This window comes from Bombina bombina, chromosome 1, assembly GCF_027579735.1.
Source record: "Bombina bombina isolate aBomBom1 chromosome 1, aBomBom1.pri, whole genome shotgun sequence".
Lineage (NCBI taxonomy): Eukaryota > Metazoa > Chordata > Amphibia > Anura > Bombinatoridae > Bombina > Bombina bombina.
Window position 1 is genome coordinate 377,136,757 of NC_069499.1, and position 26,583 is coordinate 377,163,339.

Consider the following 26,583-nt stretch of genomic DNA (forward strand, 5'->3'; position numbering starts at 1 on the left):
TACGTATGTGTCTGAGCCAGGGCAGTCAGAAGACATATGATTAACATTCAAAATAAGCAGCTATTATGCTTTGTAATAATGTAGACAAATCACTAGAAAACTAGAATTCCAGCAGTGGAATCCATGCACTGTATACATTGTTTCCCCATCATGTTCAAATCTAAAGATGAATAAAAACATAATTACATGCATGAGGAAATAAACCTTTTGCCTAGAGATGAGCCAATCACATGTTCTCAGCGTGAAGCCACATGGGGCATTTTTAAAAGTAGCACTAACTGCTGTTTTACGGCATCTTCACAGCAGCAACATAATGATGGTACAGGACAAAACTCACACACCAGATGCTCTCCAGCAGCTTTTCTAAGTTTAATGAAACTCACATTTCTATTGTTTATTTGTTTATTTTTGCCAAAACAGTACAACAGAATCAATCTGATTAAACAGTGCAACCAATTCTTTTTGACATGTATAGTAATTTCATTTTGGATCTTGCGTCTCTTTGTTTTGTTTTTTTTACCATTTGCATTATACTTGCCATCTTTAACTCTACTACAATAAAATTCTCATGCAGAGTTTTTCTTACACAGAGACTGAAGAATAGAATATAGTATTTTGTCAATATGATAATCAGTATGCAGGTATATATCACTGCCTTTATGTTTGGAAAAAAGCACATATTTAAAGAGAATAAATTAATTAAGTTATTCTGTTATCAAACAAATGAAAATGTCATAACTGGGATAAATAGCACTGGAAACAGATAGATACAAATAAAACAAAAAAGGCCATCAAAACAAACAATTTTTTTATCGACTTTGAGATAGTTTAACTCACTAGATTATTTAAAGCTTTATTAGGACTGAAAGCTTGCAAATATAAAAGGTTACTTCAGTTAAATTTGTCTCTATCTCATATTTGCTTAAAAAGTGTCCCATTTCCATGAGGGATTTTGAAACAGTATATATATTGTTTATGTGTAGTGAATCAGTAAGTATCTTGCAATGTTTTACAAGCGCTGTCTAGAGGGAGTTTAAGAGTAGACATGTGCATTTCGTTTAGTTCCGAATCGAAATGCGGACAAATTAGCCAAATTTGGAGATTTGAATAGATTCAAATTTCCGAATTACCCTAGAAACGAAACAAAACTAATCCAAATGCATTTTTAACAAATAAATCTGAATTAGTTTGGATTTATTTGTTACATTTGAATAGATATTGACGGCAGATAAGAGCCATAGGCCCAGCAAGTCATAGACTTGGCCATAGACTAATCACAATTCAGTATAAAAATGTAATTTAGTGAGATTTAGTGAGAGTGTGTAACTTGGAACCATCTAAATCAACATAACACATACCGAACGAATACATCCGAATACATCTGAATCCAAATGAATTTGAAATGAATACATTCAAATGTATCCGAATTCGAATCGATCCAAACGAAATTAAAAAAAATCAGAATCTGTCCAAAACTAACCAAAAATTTTTCCTCGCTGTGCACATGTCTATTTTAGAGTGCAGTAGCTATGGTAAATTAAATTGTTGAGTTAATAAGGTGTAGTTAAACATTTAATGGTTGCAACATTGTCTGTTTTACTCATAAAAAGATTATTAGATATATTGCCTTGGGAGATAACATCTGGATTGGTTTCCATTTGTTAATATTCCTGCTATATGAGGGGGTAGCATGTAATAAGGTAGAATTTAGACTTGTGGAGCATTGAATAATTTGTTTTGGACAAATCATTTAGAACAAATATTCAGAAAAAATTGTAGTTTTTTTACAATACTCGTGTTCTGCACTGTTAAAATGAACAGAATACTGAATATGTGTTAACATTTACAATTGTTTTCATTAAACAAATGTAAATGTTATCTACTCCTGTCACCTTGATACTTACCTGTAGCGTGCTGGTGAACCGTGCCTATTCTTTTCTTCTTCATAGACTCCTGGGCCACACTAATGCTCCTGTTAGCATGGCTACCCACAACACTGGAGGTACATTAGCATGGCTACCCACAACACTGTAGGTACATTAGCATGGCTACCCACAACACTGTAGGTACATTAGCATGGCTACCCACAACATTGTAGGTACATTAGCATGGCTACCCACAACACTATAGGTACATTAGCATGGCTACCCACAACACTGTAGCTACATTAGCATGGCTACCCACAACACTGTAGGTACATTAGCATGGCTACCCACAACACTGGAGGTACATTAGCATGGCTACCCACAACACTGGAGGTACATTAGCATGGCTACCCACAACACTGTAGGTACATTAGCATGGCTACCCACAACACTGGAGGTACATTAGCATGGCTACCCACAACACTGGAGGTACATTAGCATGGCTACCCACAACACTGTAGGTACATTAGCATGGCTACCCACAACACTGTAGGTACATTAGCATGGCTACCCACAACACTGGAGGTACATTAGCATGGCTACCCACAACACTGGAGGTACATTAGCATGGCTACCCACAACACTGTAGGTACATTAGCATGGCTACCCACAACACTGTAGGTACATTAGCATGGCTACCCACAACACTGTAGGTACATTAGCATGGCGGCGTGAGGAGCATTAATCCAACACTTCTTCACAGTCCACTCTGAATTCTCCTATTAGTGCATCCCTGTACTCTGTAAAGAAGGACGGTTTAGCGCGTCCCCCTCCCCTGCCTGAGCTAAAGGAGAAGGTGTATTATTTAAATGATAAATATAGGAAGAAACAGTTACCTTAAAGTGAGGCAATCCTAGCCTCAGTCACAGAGTCCTTTTCAGCCAGATGAGGGTCAAATGGTTAAAAGCAAAACAATTTATTTATTAATACTAAAAGTAAATATTCCATGTAGGACACCATACTCTAAGTGAGACCTCTAATGCGTTTTGCGCTATAAACAAAGTGCTTTATAAAAGGTGTATTATTTATCTGTTGTGCACTGGGGAGCCGTGCTAAAAGGAGCAATAACATAGCCCGGGAATCTATGAAGAAGAGGAATAGCGTGGCTTCCCAGCACATTGCAGGAAAGTAACACACCTAATGTAAAGAATCATTTATATATTCATTATTCTTTAAATTAGTTAAAGAATATTTCAGATTGTTGTTTCATTTAAAAGTTTTAACAAAACGAATATCTGCATTTTTGTATCAGATTGACATTCAGAATGAAACAAATGCACGTCCCTAGTACAATTTGAATACAGTATAATGTTTTCACTTTTTTATTTCAGTGAAAAATCCCAAAGTGAGGACATAAATTGTATTTTAAATACACACCAGAGTAAATTTAAAATATTTTTAAACATATTTCTTTTAAAAGACACCACTATTTATGTGATTACAATGGTTTGTGTTTGACCTGCTGCTTTATATGCATGCATTCTTCCCTTGTACTGCTTTTAAATGCTTGTGAAGTTTTACGTCTTTAATGACTATTAAACAGTGGAAACAAGAACTAAATGATAAAACAATGCAGTAGACGAAGTTTTATGATACATAATAATTTTATTAGGGGTTGAAAGATTAAAGAACTATTAGTAAATAATAGTGTAATAGAATTAAGACATTTATATATTCATCCAAGATTCTAGCATATGTCACAATGTAAAATGCATAAAATAAATGTAAGGCTTTCAGGAATATGTATAAACAAATTGCAGACCTACAGAGTTTGGTAACTATGAAACATTTTTAAAAATATGTCCATATTTTTTTATGCATTAATAAATATGTCTTTCACCAATAAAGCAGGAATGTGGAACTGTAAATAAAATATTTCAGCACTAATATGCAATGGACGATTCATTTCAACTTTGCGGCAGCCAGAACTAGTGGTAGGTGGGGAATAACTTTAATACTATGCTTATAAAATCTATTAAAGACTAGATTACAGGTGAAGCACAAAAATATTAGCGCTGTTGAGTGCTGACACTGCTCAAGTTAAATCAATAGCACGGGAATCATATTCAAATAAAGCATTCAAATAATACAGTTGAATATTTAATTGCATTCAAAGTTTGAATATTACCTTTTCTTTTATAGAAATTTGCAGAACTAATCTCAGGGGAGAATTTTGTTGTAGAGTTCAACATTCACCCAATAGACAATCCCATCTACATCTAGTATCAAGAGAAGTTTTCTACAATTGTGAAAAAAACTGTGTATCACCTAAAGTGCTGCAGTAATAACTTTACCCATAGTTCATGCTGAGATTTACAGCATGGTTGAACAATTTACAGGTTCCCTACTGAGTCACAAATAATTTTAGGGGGACACACAAGCCAAAGTTGTGATATCATTTAAGAATATATCCGTTCATTTAAGAATGAACGGATATATTTCTGAAATAATTTGAACCAGAACTGTATATTGAATATGAATCTAATAGACTATAGAATTTGCAAGATGAATCAAACAAGCTTGATCTAGGTAACATACAACATGATTCTCAAGTTAGTGCTTACATGACAGAATTATTGATTTTACATGATAAGTGGTTATATTACCTTTTTATAAAACTTTCTCTAATACAGAAACCCTGCAACAACTCATAAAATCTGATTATCTATTACATCCTACAACATAATACACTATGGTCCACCAAACTTCTGCCGTACATGCCTTACTAAATCCCTCATAAAGGCCTAAATTACAAGTGGAGAATATAAGCACAATTGAGTGCTAACTGTGCTTAAGTTAAATCAATAGAGCTACTATTCTTGTGTTTGACTTAAAAGTTGAAAGTAAAAAGTTAATGTGTAAGTGAAAGGCTTAGGCATGCTAATATCTGGAGGTTGGATAGCGAGATCGCACTAACTCCTTTTTCCTGTAGACTTCAATGGGTTTCCCCAAATCAAGAAATGTGTTAAAAAATACTTTAGATATCTTTGACCTTTACTTAAAAGAAAATGTTGTTTTTCATTTTATGTGTATGCACATTCGTCACGAAAATCCAATTTTCGTTTTGATTAATATTGTTTTGTTTCCTTTATTTTTTTAAAGTGCTTAATACTTACCTTAATGTGTTCTCAATGGTAAGTATTGTAACTACAGGTGAACTTTTCACCTGCAGCTTTGAATCATTTATATTAATTTTAACGAAAACATGTGTAAATGTTTAACAAAAAATCAAATACTGCAGCCACCAAATATTCGGGGAAACTTCAGGTCTCAATTTGCGCTATTTTTTTTTTTTTTTGCACTGTTGACACATAACTTTCAAATTGTAATATGAGCAATGTTTAGCACAGCCACAATATCCTTTGAAAGTATAGGGTGCAGGGGCGAAACTACATTGGGTGCAGATGTCAAAACTGCGACTGGGCCCCTGACAGTGGGGCCTTTGACAAAGCAGTTGGCGAAACGCGTGTCAGGCATTCGCACCGCTTCCTTTGAGAAATATTTTTGTTAAAAAGAATAGCTCATGGGTGTTTAATATGTTGTTGGCCTTAAACGGCTTTTTCTTAAACTTGTGGACTCACATTATATCTGGGAGATTTGTATATGATAATAACGTTACAGTGAGGGTCACTTAAATAGCAAAAATTTGAGGTGTTACACACTGTTATACAATATCAGTGCAACTTATTATAATAGTGTAAAACCATGGCTAAATGAGTATCGAATATATTGAGCTATACACTATTATATATTCCTAATAACATTAAATTAGTGACTAATAAAAAACGGTTAATCTGTATAACACTCTGTTAGATATTACCGGTGATATATACAACAATAGTGTAAAAACCGTGATCAATTTAATAGCGGTTACATTGAATGGCTAAATAAGTAGCGATTAAATTGAGCAATACCCTGCTATATATCCTTTATAGCGTTAAATTGGTGGCCAAATGAATAAAAGGTTAATTTGTTAACACCCTGTTAGACATTACCGGTGCTATATATGACAATAGTGCTAAAATTGTGATCAAGTTAATAGTGGTTATACTGAGCAACACACTGCTATATAATCTCAGTGCTATAGCTATGTTTATGTGAAACTCATATACAGTTGAGTAATTTAACCTCTTTGACACATGGTAATTTACTATTCCACCATAACATACCACAAGTTTTTTCTCATAAATCTACCTAATTATATTTGTCTGCTAAAGATAATATTTTTTCTTTTTCTAAAAAGAAACAGTTTTTAATTAGTTTATTTTAGTATGTTCCTTTTTTTGGGATATTACTTTTTTAATTTGGTTTACCTAAATTATGACAGTTCATGTCATCCTAGGGATCATCTGTAGCTCATTTGTATAAGGTATATACCAATACAATCAGTATTAAGTGTTATAATTGAACTCCTCTAATAGTAAACGTAGCACATGTTATATGATACATTATGTGTCTACGTAAATCTTTTACACTTCTCATATGATTATATAGAAACAGGATACATTACTTATCCTAACGTATGATTGTTCACCAAACACCTACCGACTACAAGTGATACCCTATTTTAAAATACCATACATTATTTTTATTTTTAAGAAATAAATCAATAAAAGTTATATTTTAATTATTACTCTTCTTTGTGCTAGCCTACAACAATTTGATAATTTAGGCTCTCAACTCCAGTGTGCCACATGATACCTTTTTTCTTTCTCTCCTCCAATTTATAGATATATATTGTTCCAAAATACCATCAGTGAAATATTAATGTGACATTAATATTTCATGTTGGGTTAGCACACTTGAGAAAAATCAATCGGACTTGTTGGGTATTAAGGTTTTTTCCCCACTTTGCATGCTCCATTGAAGTCTGTAGGGAATACGGTAACACGGTCACAATATTCTAACTTTTTGCGTGCGTCAGGTTAGTGCGTGATTGAAAACTTTTTACTTTCAACTTGTAATATGCGCAGTACCTGACACGTGCAAACAGCCGGTTGAGCACAGTTAGCACGCAAGCAGGAGCGGTAAAAATGCTACACGTGTATTCTAGCCCTCTGTCATTATTAAAGGGACATGAAACCCATGACTTAGGTAGAACATTTCATTTTAAACCACTTTTTTACTTCTAAATCTAATTTGCGTTATTCTCTTGATATAATTTGTTAAAAAGCATATCTAAATAGGCACAAATAGGCTGATTGGTGGCTGTACATAAATGCCTCGTATGATTGGCTCACCCATGTGCATTGCTATTTATTCAACAAAGGATATCTAAAGAATTAAGCAAATTAGATAAAATAAGTAAATTGGAATGTTGTTTCAAATTGTATTCTCTATCTGAATCAGGAAATATTTTTGGGGAGTTTCATGTCCCTTTAAAGTTCAAGGGTAACCATTTTGTGAAACAATCTATTTTGAACTTTTCAAGTCACAGAACTGTGACTTGTGTTTTTATTGATGGAATAGTTGCTTTTATGATTGTGAAATGGATTACCGTGTGCAGAGGACATGCTGGTAGAAATAAAATCAAACTAATCTGAATGATATCAAGCAAATTTATATTACAGTAGTGTGTCTCATAATATAATTTGCTGTGTAATTTATAAAAGATAACATTTGCTTATTTTAATAAGGTACATTTGTTTTTTACACTGTACAGGGTTTCAACTCTATTGTTCAACAAACAATGATAAATTAGTTCTTTGACATGTTCTGACCACTTAACGGTTCACTTACTGTTAAATCAATTACATACTTGTGAAAAACAGAGGCAATTGTTTTAACTCTATATTTTTTGCATTATTTATGCAAAATAACCATTTTAAATCTGCTGCTTTTAGCGGGTTGCAGTAGGAGCTATTAGATCACTGTCAACATTAATGATGTATATTGTCTTAGAAGTTCCAATTTTCACTGCTGTTATTGATTGTTTTTAGGCTTCTATATCTATTCAAAGACGCAAATAAAGAATTCATAAAGCAAAATGGATCCACATGAGCCATGCATATTATTTTGACACTGAACAAATGGATACAATAAAAACATTACTATATAAGCAGCATATTTTGTTGAGGGTGGACAACTGCATAATAATTTCTAATTTGTTGCGTTTTGTTTTGTACATACACTTGATAGGCTTATACTATTAAATACAAGCAGATTTTTTATCCTTTACTGTTTATGTTTCTGTAATGCATAAATGATTACAAGCGACACTATAATATAAAGCAAATGCTCTACTTGCACGTATTAATTATTTATTGATGCATTTTGTTGTAGCAACTGTCAGCAAGGCACATTTCTGATCATTACATGCTGCAAAGTTTTAGCTAACGGAGTTGAGAGATGTGGATAAAGTGAGATAAAACCTTATTAAAGCTGTGTTGGACAAGTACAAAAGAACTTAATCTCCAATGAAAATGTAGACAGATGTGCAAGTGACTTGGAATAATTCATGACTTAAAAATAATTTGAATCATTGTTAAAGAGAAAGAGCTTTTGCTTATAAGTACTTGGTAAGCAAAGATTTTTCAGACTTTTAAAATAATGGTTATGCCATTTTGATCATCTGTAATTATACCAACTTTCACACCCAGACATCTTTATATTGCATCCTGTTTAAAAGCCCTTGAACATATCGTGCCATTAAACTGAATGTAGCTTGTTCCCGCTATCAGACCAGAGCGGGAGTGAGCTACATTCAGTTTAATAGCGCGATCAGGCCAGTTGTGACTAGACAGCACGCCCGTGATGCGCTTAGGAAAAGAAAGACCCACTCAGTAGAGCCAGGAGCGGAGTGTAGAAAAATCCAATTTTTAAATAAAATATATCTGAATACTTTGATCTTTAAAGTTGGCGCTAAGCTAATGTTATTCTGCACTATGTGCAGAATGATATAACATTGTTTAGTAGGTTTACTGGCCCTTTAAAGGGACATAAAACACACGATAAAACAACAGAAAGAGTCAAATATGTTGTTGTCTATCTTCATTATGAAATGCAATGCTAAGGGGCTGATTTATCATGCGTCATACACTGTTAGCATTTATCATTGCACAAGCATTCCTTGTGAAATGCTTGTGCAATGCTGACCCTGCAGATTTACGGCCGCTAGCAGGGGGTATCAATCAATACGATCGTATGCGATCAGGCGAATTGCTGTCCACCACAACACAGGTGGCGGAAGAGTTAAGGAACAGTGGTCTTAAGACTGCTGCTTCTTAACTTATGTTTCCGGCGAGCCTGAAGGCTCGTGCAGAAACAGCTGCATATAGCAACATTCGGGTCATGATAAATCGGTCTAATGACCGCTGCTTTTTAACTATCGGCTGCAGGCTCGCTTATGCAATAAGGATAAATGCTTCCATATGAGTCACATGTTCTTTACATTTGATAAACCCTGAAATAGTACATCACTAGATAACATGTAAAATGCTAGATTTGAGGTTATATCAGTGTCCCTTTAAAAAAAGCAAAGCTTTGATGACTGAGTTAATCAGGAGTTGAAGCATTTTTAGAATAACAATTTATGATTTGTCCTGAGCTTATTATCTTGCTAAGATTATATAAGAGAATCGTGTATCCAAAAAAACACTCAAGAGTTATTTTGAAGAATGTGCAAATTAATAGAGAATTTTGTATAGAAATGGTAAGACATTTATTAAACTGGCAAGAAGGAAAAAAAAAAAACACTACTCATTCACAGAATCAACAGCCTAATTGAGATTTAATGCATAAAAGTAATGGTTAAATCTCTTAGGGACAAACAAGTTAAGATGACACATAAGACTCTCATAAACATCATTAAATCTGCGGAAACCATGCTGAGAAGAAGGAGCAAGGATTATTTGACAAAATATTTTATAAGGTTTTGCTGTAACTGGTGGAAAGGGGAAGGTCTGTGCTTTGCCATAATCTTGAAACACACTGAGACCAGCTTCAAAGAGTCCATTTGTTAGCAAGTTACTCGAGTTTGTCATTAGAACTTTAGCTGGATGTTGGTTTGATTTTAATTATGACTTTTGTTGATTAAAGGGACGTTCTAATTTAATAATTTAATGTCTTACTTTATAAAGCATTTGATTATACTACAAAAGTCTATTTATAACTATGCATTTAATCTATTCCTATGTTTATTTATTGTGTGCTTATTAATATAATGAAGACCACTCTGTCAGCAAAACACATTTAATTATGTTATTTGCTTTATCAATAAATTATGAGTTATTTAATAATGTATTATTATTTTCTCGCACATATTATTTTTCTTAGACTATTTGAAGAAAACTCTCTGAAACCAGACAGGCAGAGCAATTTAGTTTTTAAATGCAATATTTTAAATTGATCCTCTACTATTCAGTAAATGAATCTGCTAATCATTCTTAAGTCATCACCCAGAATATGTTTACTTTAGCAGAAGACTTTACAACCATGATGGTGTCTGTATGGCTTCTAAAGTAGCTTGTTGATCATCCAGTGACACCAGGATTACTGAAATAATCCTGTTTCTCTTCGATGAACACATATGGCAAGATTACAAGTGGAGCACAAAAACATTAGTGCATTAACACTGCTCAATTGCAATCAATAGCTGATGTGTGCCCATATTATAATTAAAAAGTTATATTTTATCTCTTGAGCGATAGTCTAGAGCATGCCAAACATCTTCATGTCGGATAGCGAGGATGCGCAAAATCCCATACTCAATACACTTTAATATTGGAGCTCAGAAAATTTTATTTCAGAAATCAATTGAGCACTAAGGCAATGATGCACAAACCTGGGCTCAATTAGTGGAGTTCACTTAGTTATATACTATTCAATTTCAATGCATTCTGGTTGGTAGCACCTCACCTAATTTCTTACATCAAACTGCCTGATAGTTAAGTGTGATTCAATGCTCCAAATAACACATCTCAACTGCTTTACACCCCTCCTTCTGATGTAGATGTGAGTCTTGTGTACAGCTGCTTAGCCAAGAAACCAAATTTATGAGTCTCCAAACACACAGTTCTTGTGCAGATGTTGCTTCCAGATACAGTTTGGAACTCTCTAGTGAGTGATGCAACAGACGATAGTGGATTTTTGCAAGCTACGTGCTTGGCAGCCCCACTGTGGGCTAGATTACAAATGATAATGGGTTTATCATGAGGGTTTGCGCTTGTAGGGCTTACCGCTTGTATTACAAGTTGGAAGTAAATGTGATCGCTTGAGCGCAATTGCGATTTAAGCTAGAATGATGACTGTGACTATAGAGCCCTGGTTTACTGTTTCATGAAACAAAAAAGTTGCACAAAACACATCAAAAATACATTGCAAAGTATAGTTATAGTATAATAATAGTAAAGCAAATTTAAAAAATATTGCACACAATAGTTAAAGAGGCTCAAAGATAGGAGATATCAGGTGTTAGGGAATAAAAAAGGCAGACAAAGGGTTTTAACATACAGATACACACATATACATGTCTGTATATATATATGTGTGTGTCTATATATATGTATTTACAGACATATATAAAAACATAAATACATATGTACACATATATAAACAAATATATAAGTGCATTGGAGCCCTTTGCCGTTAAGTGGATGAAAACTTTTAAAAGCATATTTATGCAATATTCATATTTAATAAAGGGTTTAACTATGCCTGTAATGTAAATATGTTACATTCCAATGTTTACCACATAGCAGAATATGTTCTATGTATTTCTAAATAGATATTCCTATATACTGTACATATATATATATATATATATATATATATATATATATATATATATATATATAGAGAGAGAGAGAGATGATTATATATAGGTATATATATATATATATATATATATATATACACACAGTCATAGATAGGATTGCACAATCTTACCACTTCCAAATGTGCCACGGTGCACTGCTCACAAATGTCCATATCCTCCAAAAAGCAGACACTCGCTGGGCTTTGTAAAAAATATATTTTATTAGTCCATATTAAAAGAAAAATGTTTCGGCACTAATTTGTGCCTTTGTCAATGTCACAAAAATCAGCAAAAAAGGTGCAACTAAGCAACCAAAATCAAGTGATCAAGTCAACATATATATCTGTATATATCTGTATAAATCTATACCTATGTATAATCCTCTCTCTCTCTCTCTCTCTCTCTCTCTCTCTCTCTCTCTCTCTGTATATATATATATATATATATATATATATATATATATATATATGTATGTATGTAGAAATATTTATTGTACCAAAATACCATCAGATACATGTAGAAATATTTATTTATTGTACCAAAATACCATCAGATATATGTAGAAATATTTATTTATGAATATATAGAACATATTATTGTATGTGAAGTACATTGCAATGCTAAATATCAATATTTTCATGTCATGTTAGCGCAAATGAGAATATGCGATCAGGTTTGCGTGAGAGTGGGGTTTTTCCCACTTTTTTTCTCTATTGACTTATATGGCGGGAATATGGGAACGTGCATGTGATATTCCAACTTTGGATTTTTGCGCTTTTTGGGTTAGAGTGAGAGCGAAAACAGTTTACTTTTCAACTTCTAGCACAATTAACACTCAAGTGGAAGTATTAATTTGTGCTCAACTCTTATCTGGCCCTGTGAGTTTTTGAGGTCTACCATGTCATGCCTGGGCTGTTACTTACAGTTGACCAGGCAAATTTAAATTTCATGAACTGACTTGTAGCAAAGGTGGCATCCTATGCCAGTGCCATATTTAAAGTGTACACTCTTGTATTCAACCCATTATACTGCTAATGCTTGTCTATGGAGATGTCAAGGCTGGATTGTATGCACCTGTTAGCAGTAGTGATCTAAAAATTTGGGTTCGCGAACTGCGAACGCAAACTCCCGCAAAAGTTCACGAACCGGCGAACCGGGCACACCCCCATTGACTTCAATGGGCAGGCGAATTTTAAAACCCACAGGGACTCTTTCTGGTCACAATAGTGATGGGAAAGTTGTTTCAAGGGTACTAACACCTGGACTGTGGCATGCCGGAGGGGGATCCATGGCAAAACTCCCACGGAAAATTACATAGTTGATGCAGAGTCTGGTTTTAATCCATAAAGGGCATAAATCTAACATTCCTAAATTGTTTGGAATAACGTGCTTTAAAACATCAGGTATGATGTTGTATCGATCAGGTAGTGTAAGGGTAACACCCGCTTCACAGTGACAGACCAAACTCCTGCAGCGGGTACAACATCATCATCATCACACCGTACGTCCATGTGTGTAATGCTGCCTGACTGAGACATATCCCTGTTATCTACATCCTCTGGCAATAATGGTTGTGCATCACTCATTTCTTCCAACTGATGTGTAAATAACTCCTCTGAGAGATCAAGTGAAGCGGCTGTAGTGCTAGTGTTGGTGGTGGCGGCAGGCGGGCGAGTGGTAACTTGAGAGGTGCTGCCCAAAGGTAAGCTGGAGGAGGATGGTGCGTCAAGGTTCGGAGCGGAAGCTATTGGGTGTCCTGTGTTAAAAAGTCAACTATGTCCTCAGAACTTTTCGAGTTCATGGTACGTGGTCTCTGAACACTGGGCATTATTCTAGGGCCAAAGGGAATCACAGCCCCACGACCACGACGGCACCTGCGGGGTGGCCTGCCTCTGCCTGTCATTTTTTTTTAAATGTACACTTACACTACTATTAAACAAGATATGAGTGGTGCCACTGGGCAAGTGGGCACAGTAAACGCTGTGAGCCTGACACAAAAAAGCAGACTGATGTTTCACAGTCCAAAAAGTTTTTTTTGTTTTTAAATGTACATTTACACTACTATTAAACAAGATATGAGTGGTGGCACTGGGCAAGTGGGCAGAGTATACGCTGTGAGCAGGAAACAAAAAAGCAGACTGATGTTTCACAATCCAAAAAGTTTATTTTTTTTAAATGTACACTTACATTACTATTAAACAAGATATGAGTGGTGGCACTGGGCAAGTGGGCACAGTATACACTGTGAGCAGGAAACAAAAAAGCAGACTGATGTTTCACAATCCAAAAAGTTTATTTTTTTTAAATGTACACTTACACTACTATTAAACAAGAAGATATGAGTGGTGGCACTGAGGATGGAAGTAGGCACAGTATATGCTGGGAGCATGACACACAGGCTGGCACTAGGCTGACCTGGCAACTAAAATTCAATAACACTACCAGCACTAAGGAATTAATCACAGTATATGCTTGCTGTGGGCCTGGCACACAGGCCTGATGGAAAATGAAATTAGATTAAACTTGCAATTAGCAAACTAATGTAAAAGTTTTGTTTTTTAAATTTAAAATCATGTTACACCAGATATAAGTGGTGGTGGGGGGGGGGGGGGGGGGGGCACAGAGCAATTAATAACAGTATATGCTGTGTGCCTGAGAGACCCAGGCCTGATGGAAAATGAAATTAGATTACACTAACAAACTAATGTAAATTTGTTTTTGTTTTTAAATTTACAATAATGTTCTGTTACACCACCAGATATGAGTGGTGGCACACAGCAATTCATCACAGTATATGGTTGCTGTTGGCCTGGCACACAGGCCTGATGGAAAATGAAATTAGATTAAACTTGCAATTTGGAAACTAATGTAAAAGTTTTAATTTTTAAATTTAAAATAATGTTACACCAGATATGAGTGGTGGGGGTGGCACAGAGCAATTAATAACAGTATATGCTGTGTGCCTGGGAGACCCAGACCTGATGGAAAATGAAATTAGATTACACTAACAAACTAATGTAAATTTGTTTTTTTCTAAATTTACAATAATGTTCCGTTACACCACCAGATATGAGTGGTGGCACTGAGGAATTAATCACAGTATATGCTTGCTGGGTGCCTGGCACACAGGCCTGATGGAAAATGAAATTAGATTAAACTTGCAATTAGCAAACTAATGTAAAAGTTTTGTTTTTTAAATTTAAAATAATGTTACACCACCAGATATGAGTGGTGGGGGTGGCACAGAGCAATTAATAACAGTATATGCTGTGTGCCTGAGAGACCCAGGCCTGATGGAAAATGATATTAGATTACAATAACAAACTAATTTAAATTTTTTTTTTTAAATTTTCAATAATGTTATACCACCAGATATGAGTGGTGGCACAGAGGAATTAATCACAAAATTAGATTAAACTTGCAATTAGCAAACTAATGTAAAAGTTGTTTTTTTTTATTTAAAATAATGTTACACCCGATATGAGTGGTGGCAATGAGCAAGTTGGCACAATATATGCTGTGAGGCTCACACACAGGCTGGTGGCAGGCAGGCAAATGCCAAAAAAAAAAAAATGACTGGAGTTCTAGCCCTATGCAAAAAAAAAAAAAAAAAAAAGACTGAAAAATAAAAAAAAAGACTGATGTAGCGCTAAAAAGGGCTTTTTGGGGTGCTGTCCTTACAGCAGAAATCAGATGAGTCCTTCAGAACTGTAGTGGAGACTGAATACACTAGCCTAGCTATCAATTTCCCATTAAAATCTGGAGCTGCAACACTAAACCTCTTCCCTATTCAAAAGCGGCATCACAATAATTCTAAAATGGCTGCTGCCCGTGACCTGGGAGGGTCTGAAAGGGAATGTCTGCTGCTGATTGGCTGTAATGTGTCTGCAGACTGTGAGATACATGGTCAAAGTTTCCTCAATGATGACGAATAGGGGGCGGATCGAACATCGCATATGTTCGCCTGCGGCGGCGAACGCGAACAAGCTATGTTCGCCGGGAACTGTTCTCCCGCGAACTGTTCAGGACATCACTAGTTAGCAGTGAGTGTGGCTAAAACACCTAAACTCAATACTTTGTAGGGGTGTCCATATACTTTTGGCTATATAGTGTAGCTACTATGCATGCATACATTAAAAAAAAAAGTGCTTTATGTCCTTTTAATGAACCCATGTTTAAAAACTTTAAGCTCAAGCTTAAGGAATGGATATAGTGTTGTCTGTAATTGGATAGCTGTGAAACATTAATAAACATTGTTAAACTTGTACAATATGCAAAATAACTATTGCCCTCCTGATTTCATTAGCAATTTAACATATTTTTAAAGCCTCAGCTTAATGATTTTGTATGCAAATCTGGGTACAGTATGTGGCTGTTCCTGTATATATGTTGGAACATATTTGTGTTAAAAAATGTCCTGTGCAGATCTGTTTAAATGCCTGGAATAGCAAAGCACTATCTGAGAAATAATTTGTAGCAGTGTCTGCTTGACAGTTGGATATTTCTAAGTGATCAACCTTCCAGGTTCTGTTTCAGTTACCTCTATTGATAATGGTTGTTATTTACAAAACCACAAGATGTAGTTGAGCCACAATAAGCATCTGGAAAACAAACCACAAAAAGTGTTGACAATTAAGATTGATACAATTTGACTATGTTGCAGCATAAATGTCATTTGCTGTATTGATAGAACAGATATAACTGAAACAGGTTTAGCAGTCTTTTCCACAAGTGCTTATAATTGGAATATAACTGTCACTCTGTCACTACTACACCTGTGGTTATTAAGCTCATATGTAGCCTCCAGTATAATGTTAAACAAAGGATATAAAACACTGCAGTTGATTAATTTATTATTTATTTCTTGAATGTTGTAAAATATACTATATGGCCAAAAGTGTGTGGACACCTGACCATCGCACCTATATGAGCTTGTTGGACATCCCATTCCAAAACCATGGGTATTAATATGCAGTTGCCCTCCCTTTATGGCTATATCAACTACAACTCTTCTAGGAAGGCTTTCCACAAGCTTTTTAAATGTATATGTGGGAATTTGTGTTCATTCAGCCAAAAGAGCACTTGTAAGGTCAGGTTCTTATGTTGGACAAGAAGTTATGGCTCACAGTCAACTTTCCACTTCATCCCAAAGGTGTTCAAAGGGGTTGAGGTCAGGACTCAGTGCCAGTCACTTGAGTTCATCCACATCAAACTCATGGAACATGTCTTCATGGATCTCACTTTTGTGCACAAGGGCAAAGTTATGCTGGAACAGGAAAGGACCTTCCCAAAACTGTTGCCACAAAGTTAGAAGCACCCATCTTTGTATCCTCTAATATTAAGATAACCCGTTACTGGAACTAAGGACCCTAGCTCAAACCCCCAAAACAGCCTGAGCCCACTATGCCTCCTCCACCAGACTTTACAGTAGTAACTATGCATTCCAATACGTCAAATTCTCCTGTCATGCCCTATACTCAGATTCTTCCATCACACTGCCAGATAGTGAAACATCATTCATCACTCCAGAGAACATGAGTCCAGTGGTTGTGTGCTTTACACCACTTCAGTTCATACTTAACATTACACATGTTGGTGTGAGGCATGTGTACAGCTGCTCGGACATGGAAACCCATTTCATGAAGTTCACAATCTACAGTTCTTATGCTGTTTTTGCTTCCACAGACATTTTTGTACTCTGTAGTGAGTAATGCAAACAGATGAGAGGATGTTTTGACATGTTATGCGCTTTTGCACTCTACGGCCTTGCTGAGTTTGTGTCTATCACTTTGCCAGTGCCACATTTAAAGTTACTGATTCCTACAATATGAGCTATTGCACTGCCAATGTTTACTTATGGAGATTTCATGCTATGTGCTGAATTTAATACAACTGTTTTATATGGGTGCGGCTAAAACACCTGAGCTAAATATTTAGTATTCAGTTGTTATTCCACTCTTTATGCAACAATCTACACCATGGTTTTTAAAAAGAGTATACCTGGAATGCAATTAAAGGGACACTGTACCCAAAAATTTTCTTTCGTGATTCAGATTGAGCATGCAATTTTAAGCAACTTTCTAATTTACTCCTATTATCAATGTTTCTTCGTTCTCTTGCTATCATTATTTGAAAAATAATGCATCTAAGCTTTTTTTTGGTTTCAGTACACTGGACAGCAATTTTTTATTGGTGGATGAATTTATCCACCAATCAGCAAGGACAACCCAGGTTGTTCACCAAAAATTGGCCGGCATCTAAACTTACATTCTTGCATTTCAAATAAAGATACCAAGAGAATGAAGAAAATTTGATAATAGGAGTAAATTAGAAAGTTGCTTAAAATTTCATGCTCAATCTGAATCACAAAATAAAATTTTTGGTTACAGTGTCCCTTTAATAATAAAAAAGCTAACAAAATTATGGCAATAAAAGTACATATCACCCATTAAATAATTTGAAAGTAATGACGCATACCTGTAAAAAGATAACTAGCAAATATCATGTAAAATCTGTATGCAAAAATGGAAGATATTTTTCTTCAGCTCACCAGAGTAAGTGCTTTGTGAGCAGTTATCCTTTAGCTACTCTTTTTACTGTTATCTGCATAGCCAAACAGCAGCCAATCAGCATAATCAGTGCTGAATTCACATTTTACTGTGATCTTGCAGGGTTTCACAATAATCTCAAAAAGTTTTATAATAAACTTCTGAAACTGAGGAAGGAAATAAAATCACTGTGCCTACACATTAGATGCATGTTCTCTTGTAAGTCCCAGGACGAGGGATTGGAAGATTTATGCAAAATGTTATCTCAGCTACAGCATCATATTGTATAGGGACATTGAGATGTCCATCAGATATTTTCTGGTCAGTTTTACAGATATGGTTAATAATAAGTCATTCAGCATTTGGGTAACGTCCCTTTTAATTTTGCAGCTTTAAACACAGATATTTGCTATGCATAAAATGTCCATAAAAAATCACTAGTGCTGAAAGTCAATGCAACTCAATAGCAACCTTTACTGGATTGCAAAAACAGTGTCTATGGAGGAGAATACTCAGGAAAACACTTTATAGGCATTTGCCAAGGGTTGACTCTTTATTTTATTCCTATCCCAATGCACATAGACAGAAAATAGGACTTTAGTTTACTTATATAGGAATGATACAAATGCTTATGCACTCAGTATAGCAATGTGTTGTACTTCTCATTTACCTGTTAAATACTTAAAAAAAAAAGCATAATGTTTCTTGTAATACTAGATAAAGCAGGCATAGTCAGTGAAACACATTCACATTACTGGAATATTTGAAAAATTATTGCAGTCATAGTGAATCAAGTTTACCATCTGTTACATTCAGCAATATGGCTTCATTGAAGGATTATGGATACATGTTTCCATGCAAAGTTGTATATCCAAGCTGTTCTTGTCAACATTAAACCCATTGTGATGATGCATTTTAATATCAATCAGACTAAGTAAAGAATGACACAAGTCCACATATGGATGACAAGCTGTTTCCTTCGTAAATATTTTTACATTTTTGCAACACAGGCTCAAAGTTGCCGAGGTTATGTTTACTGTTTAATACACGATGACTCTCAATTTTTATTTTTTTTAAAGTTAAAGAAATACTGTCGCAAATATTACTGCTGAGCTTGTAGGCAAGATTGTATGTTGCTAAACTGTTTCCTGCGGGGGGTTTTCTTTTCCAAAAATGAATTTGAATTTTCTGCAGAGATTAAAAGCAAGATTGTAAATGTATACTACTAGAATGTTTCCTACAGGTTTTTTTTCTTTCCAGAAATATATTTGAATTTTATGACAAATGAAACATAGAAAAAGCAGGGTGTGTATTGCTCTCTGGTAACTAGATATTTTATGAAGCACTGCAGGGACTGAGCAAAAACCCCTAGAAGACAATGACATTTATTGCAGAAGGATCATTCTAAGCACAAACACTGTAAAATGTATTTTTAGCAAGACACAAATTCCATTTGGTTTGCAACAGAGATTGTTTTAAAGGGACACTTATTTTTTTTATTTTTTTTTTATTTCTATGATTTTATGAAAGAAATGTATACACTGCTGATACAGAGTAGAGTTTATTGAGTACATGAACATCCACTTATCAAAAATAAAGCCCTGTAAAACACTTTGATATATTATATTTTAGATGGGACAGAGAACATGTTTTGTAAATAATATAACTGAATAATAACGATGATGATAATGTTTCACAAACAATGTCCTTTTGTATGTCAGATTTAGATTTTCTAAGAAAAAAATTATGATTTGCTGTGTTGCAGAAATAATTGCTATACCTGACAAGGTACACACAATATAACATTGCATTATCAATTCTCTTTTAGGGCTATTCAGCTCCCCCATTGGTCTACACATATACAGTATCTCACAAAATTGAGTACACCCTCACATTTTTGTAAATATTGTATTATATCTTTTCATGTGACAACACTGAAGAAATGACACTTTGCTACAATGTAAAGTAGTGAGTATACAGCCTTTATAAAAGTGTAAATTTGCTGTCCCCTCAAAATAACTCAACACACAGCCATTAATGTCTAAACCATTGGCAACAAAAGTGAGTACACCCCTAAGTGGAAATGTTCAAGTTGGGCCCAAACTGTCAATATTTTGTGTGGCCACCATTATTTTCCAGCACTGCCTTAACCCTCTTGGGCATGGAGTTCACTAGAGCTTCACAGGTTGTCACTGGAGTCCTCTTCCACTCCTCCATGACAACATCACAGAGCTGGTGGATGTTAGAGACCTTGCGCTCCCCTACCTTCTATTTGAGGATGCCCCACAGATGCTCAATAGGGTTTAGGTCTGGAGACATGCTTGGCCAGTCCATCACCTTTACCCTCAGCTTCTTTAGCAAGGCAGTGGTCATCTTGGAGGTGTGTTTGGGGTTGTTATCAAGTTGGAATACTGCCCTGTGGCCCAGTCTCCGAAGGGAGGAGATCATGCTCTGCTTCAGTATGTCACAGTACATGTTGGCATTCGTGGCTCCCTCAATGAACTGTAGCTCCCCAGTACTGGTAGCACTCATGCAGGCCCAGACCATGACACTCCCACCACCATGCTTGACTGTACGCAAGACACACTTGTCTTTGTACTCCTCACCTGGTTGCCACCACACACGCTTGACACCATCTGAACCAAATAACTTTATCTTGGTCTCATCGGATCACATGACATGGTTCCAGTAATCCATGTCCTTAGTCTGCTTGTCTTCAGCAAACTGCGGGCTTTCTTGTGCATCATCGTTAGTAGAGGCTTCCTTCTGGGACGATAACCATGCAGACCAATTTGATGCTGTGTGAGACGTATGGTCTGAGCACTGACAGGCTGACCCACCCCACCTTCAACCTCTGCAGCAATGCTGGCAGCACTCATATGTTTATACTATTACTCAAAGACAACCTCTGGATATGATGCTGAGCATGTGCACTCAACTTCTTTGGTCCAACATGGTAAGGCCTGTTCTGAGTGGAACCTGTCCTGTGAAACCACTGTATGGTCTTGCCCACCGTGCTGCAGCTCAGTTTCAGGGTCTTGGTAATCTTCTTATAGTCTAGGTCATCTTAATGTAGAGCAACAATTCTTTTTTCAGATCCTCAGAGAGTTTTTTGCCATGAGGTGCCATGTTGAACTTCCAGTGACCAGTATGAGAGAGTGTGAAAGTGATAACACCAAATTTAACACACCTGCTCCACATTCAAACCTGAGACCTTGTAACACTAAAGAGTCACATGACACCAGGGAGGGAAAATGGCTAATTGGGCCCAATTTGGACATTTCCACTTAGGGGTGTACTCACTTTTGTTGCCAATGGTTTAGACATTAATGGCTTTGTATTGAGTTATTTTGAGGGGACAGCAAATTGACACTGTTATACGGGCTGTACACTCACTACTTTACATTGTAGCAAAGTGTCATTTCTTCAGTTTGTCACATGAAAAGATATAAGAAAATATTTAAAAAATTGAGGGGTGTACTCACTTTTGTGAGATACTGTATCTTTGTTTTGGAGGCTGGTACTATTTAATCGTAAAACTGTCACACAAAGGTCTGGTGGTAATGCCAGTTTCTCCTCCATGTACAGGGTTCTAGTAAGCCTAGTGGCAGCTAACAGAACGTTTGACACCAGTCATCATTAATTTAGTTAATTTTTTGTTACATACCTGACCACATGGATTTGCATGTAGTAAATAATATAAAGATACATAAGGCATACAATACACTGAGTACAAATGAAGCATATTATAAAATAAGGTGGAAATCAAGTCATGGAATGGGCATCAATAATGAGCCAAACTGAAAGCTTTTATGAGCAGGCTCCTCCTTTTTATTTATTTGTTCTTTTTTACCATTAATCAGTGTAATTGTTTACACCTATGTTCTCAGAATGTGTTAATGCTTTACAAATAAATACATAAATAAATAAATAGATAATTATTAGTAATAATAATGATGATACAGTAAATCTGAGCCATTTGAATAAATCCGAAAATGTACTCAGTGAAAAATAGTTTTATAAAGTTTAAAATATCACTCTCCTAGATTCACTTGGCCTCATCTCACCTAAATAAGTGCTTTTAGCCTGATAAATTACAGATAATTTAGTCTTCTTCCAATATATCTGACTTAATTGTGTTTAAGTCTTTATTTAAAACTGCCTGGGAGACTGTTCTTTCAATTCTTCTTCTTATTTTCTCAAATTTCCATTCAGCCTGTCACTATCTGGCCTCATGGTTTTGCATGTAAATGTTCCCTTTGAGTACTAGGCATTGCATTTATCATTACTGTTTACATAATTAGATATATGGGGGCCTATTTACTATGGTGCGAGCGGACATGATCCGATATAGCGGATTATGACCGCTGCACATCAATAAAAGCCGACAGCATACGTGGTTGGCATTTATTATTGCACCAGCAGTTCTCGATTTGCCGCCGTATTCGATTGGGTTGATTTCTGTCCGTGGCCTCAGAGCAGGCGGACAGGTTATCGAGCAGCAGTCTTTAGACCGCAGCTTCATAACTTCTGTTTCCAGGCTCGCCAGAAACAAGGGGCATCAAGCTCCATATGGAGCTTGATTAATATGCCCCATGGTATGAATCCCAATCAAAAGGGAACTGATACAGCATCAGCATGGACACAATGTTGTCATTCATCTTGTTAAATATATAAAGTATGACTTTTGCTTCCTTTCTTGTATGATATCAGTTATATGCTGTGTGTGTAAATGTATTATAATAATAATAATTAGTATTAGTATTAGTAGTAGTAGTAGTAGTAGAAGTAGTAGTATGACCTGTATAATTATTGTTAGTTGTACATTTATTAATTGTTCTACACAGTTAGTGTATTGAAGTACAAGCAATTTAAACTTTGCTCCCAGAAAAATATATATTCATAATGTATATAATTCCCATTTCTGACCTTAAAGGAACATTCTATTTTCATTAAATCTACTATGGCTAAGTTTAATATTCACTAAAACAACATCTGTTATAATTCTGATGACTGCCAATCCTGCGGAATTTATTTTTCATCATGAACTAATACAGCTACTGGAGCCAAAGAGCAATAATGTAAATTAGTCTTACCCTGCTGTAGGATCAACTGCAATTGCCTTAGGGTTATGAAGATCAAGGTCTACCAAAGTAATGCACACGGTTCCATTGTAATTGCATGTGAAAATCCTGTCACTTCCATGATCCACAAAGTAAAAATTTCCAGTGAGCCAATCCACTGCCATTTGCTGAACATCTGCCAAAAGCAAACAAAACGATGCATGATGTTTAAATCACAGATATTGGTGCCATACAGGATAAATATTAGCTAAAGGGACATTGTACTTGAAAAAAAAAAAATGTTTAGTCTACATGAAATTGCAGAATCTAAACATGTTATTTTGCATACAACAAATGTGAAGTACTTAGAAGTAAATAAATAAAAAAATCTGTGATATCAGTTTCTTACTTCCTACTAATACTCATTAGCTAACAACAGCCACTTCATATTAATGCTTATTGCTTGACAAGTACTTCCTGTAAACATTAATTGAAAATTAGTAGGAAGTAGATTACTGATACTGGTATCTTACTATAAAGGGCATACCAACCCAAACACACATTTTTTTCATGGTTCAGATAGAGAATACAATTTTAAAAAGTGTCCAATATATTTATGATCAGATGTACTTCATTCTCTTATCCTTTTTTGAAAAGCAGGTAGGTATTGTGTCTGGAGCACAATATGGCAGCAGTTCTGCAATAATATTTTAATAAAGTTATTCATTCACAAGAGCACTAGATGGTAACAGTGTTTGTTGTCATGTAGTGCTCTAGAACAAAGAAAATGTAATAATAATAATAGTACATTGGAAACAGTGGATCATTATGCTCTGGGGTCGATTTAACAATGTGCGGGTAGACAGATCATGTCCGCAGCACATCAATAAATGCCAATGGCATACGCTGTTTGCATTTATCATTGCACAAGCATTTTGTGTGAAATGTTGTGCAATACTGCCCCCAGCACACGGCCAATCGGACGCTAGCAGAGGTGTCAATCATCCCGATTGTATCCGATTGGGCTGATTGCTGTCCGCTGCCTTAGAGGTGGTGGACGAGTTAAGGAGCAGCGGTCTTAAGACCGCTGCTTCTTAACTTATGTCTCTGATGAGCCTGAAGGCTCGCGCGGAAACTGCTGCATTCACAGCTTAGTAGATTGGCCCCTCTGTCTTAATCACAAAAGAGAATTTTTGGGGTTTCATGTCATTTTAAATTACATTTAAAAAACTTTACTTTTTTATTTTAACTTCAGTTATGCAGACAATACAAGTAACCTCATGCTGTTCTGTTATATAGATAATAAAGCATTTTGAAGAACACACAGAGATGTATATTAGTGAAAGTATAGCAGGTTAAGAACATTAAGTAGATCTCTGAGAAATATAAGGAGATTCAATTTTCTAGCCTGGTATTTATCACACAGAGGATTTGATGCCTGCCCACAGCATAGATTCTGCAAAACCAAAATCATGCAAGAAATGTATTATGTCAGGTTTTTTACATACAAAGATTAAATGCGCTAAAAAACTACTCTAAACCTGTGAGCAAAGGTTCTCATTAAAACATTCTAGAATCTACTATGAAATTCAGATTTGTGTGTAGCAGTGCAGTGAATCACAGTCTGTACAGTCAAACACTGCAGCTGTGAATAAAGTCAGCTACTCCAACAAATTTTCTAGGGGGATTCAATGTTTTCTCTGTAGAATGCAGTAACTCGACTGATGCAGACTGTTATTGAGTAAACTAACACAACCACATGGACCTAAGTTTCACATGAGGAGCTCTTCAAACTTTCAAATTCTGCTCTTTCATATGTACTTTTTAACCTTTTTTATACTTTTTCAAAAAACAAATCAAATAAAAACTTGTGAATGTACAATTTAAAATACATTGGGCTCCATTTATCATCTTCTGATTGGACGAAGTTCGCTATCATGAACCGCGTTCCCCCAGCCAATGCTGCCCTCTGCTTGCATGTGGCCAATCACGTGGGAACAGGGCCTGTCAATCATTCTGATTGAATCGGGATGATTTAAATTTGCCACACTTTAGGTGGCAGAGAGGTTAAGTAGCAGATGTTTAAGAGGTATAATCAGTATTAGTTCTAGTATTAGTATTAGTATTAGTTCTATTGTGTTCTGGATGACACAGTAAGCTAAACAGTATTATTATACATCTAACACAAATGCCAACAGCCCTCAATTTTCCAGTCAGGGTCTTTAGGGGATTAAAAAGCAAATATTTTAGTAAAAAAGAAAATTGGGAAAATAGAATATGATGCGCCTGCTAGTAAAAAAAAACACTCAATATTTTTAAAAAGTAATTTTTAGAATTGAAAGTTAAGCACCACCAAATGATACATGGTAACAATATCCCAGAGAATGATCTGAAAGGTATTGTTAGAGGCAGAGCTTGTATAAGACACAAATTTAAGTAATTAAAAAAGTATCTTAAACAGCTTTAACACAAGTCCTAAAATAATCATTGCGTACGTGGGCAAGTGATGACACATTTGCACTTTATGCTCAGCAGACAAAGAAAAATGGTAACATTCCATAACATATGCAAACTTTTTTTTTAATTAATCAAGTTATCCTAATATACTAGCTAACTATATAGAACTGAGAAAACATAGTAGTACTAGCTACATGTTTTCTTAAACACTTGGGGATGTTAAAATAAAATAAAAAAAAAATGAATGATTATAATTATATTAACATGTAAGGTATTTAATATTTCCTATTATCTTTTACGACTCTGGTACCAAAAGGAAAATTAACAAACCAAGACCTGAAAAGAGAAAGGGAGAAGGCTAATGATTGTGAACAATTCTCAAGATCTATGTGACACAGGGATCAGCTTATACAAACGTCACAATTGTCTCTCTTTTAAATGTACAGACTGCATTCCATTCTAGGTTATTTTTTTCAGAAGTAAATATCTAAATATATATTGGTATAGAATGTTAATACTACTGATGCAAAATCTATACTACATCCATCTTTGCACTCAGAGAAGTCTGCTAACTTTCTTGTGTCTTTATTGTGCTAGCAAAAAAACAAAGATGCTTTCTCAATGTCTAATGAAGGCACAAAAAAAAACTCCAAAACAATATTCTTGAAATATTCTTGAACTTGAAAGTGATTCAGCATAACTGTAAAAAGCTGATATGAAAGTATCACCTTTACATCCCTTTGCAAAAAGGAAAAATATAGTACCTCAAAATTCCTTAAGCTCACCAGAGTAAGTGCTCTGTGAACAGTTATACTTTAGCTGCTGATGCAAGTTGA

The 26,583-nt window shown here is 35.4% G+C and overlaps 1 protein-coding gene across 1 annotated transcript in view; it reads right to left on the minus strand.

Moving 5' to 3' along the window:
• The window catches only part of LRP1B (LDL receptor related protein 1B), a 2,715,774-nt gene that overhangs the window by 1,602,799 nt on the left and 1,086,392 nt on the right, over window positions 1-26,583 (minus strand). Inside the window, exon 7 of the mRNA XM_053698264.1 lies at window positions 23,324-23,486. Within this exon, the coding sequence (XP_053554239.1) occupies window positions 23,324-23,486 (163 nt within the window). The remainder of the gene's footprint in view (window positions 1-23,323; window positions 23,487-26,583) is intronic.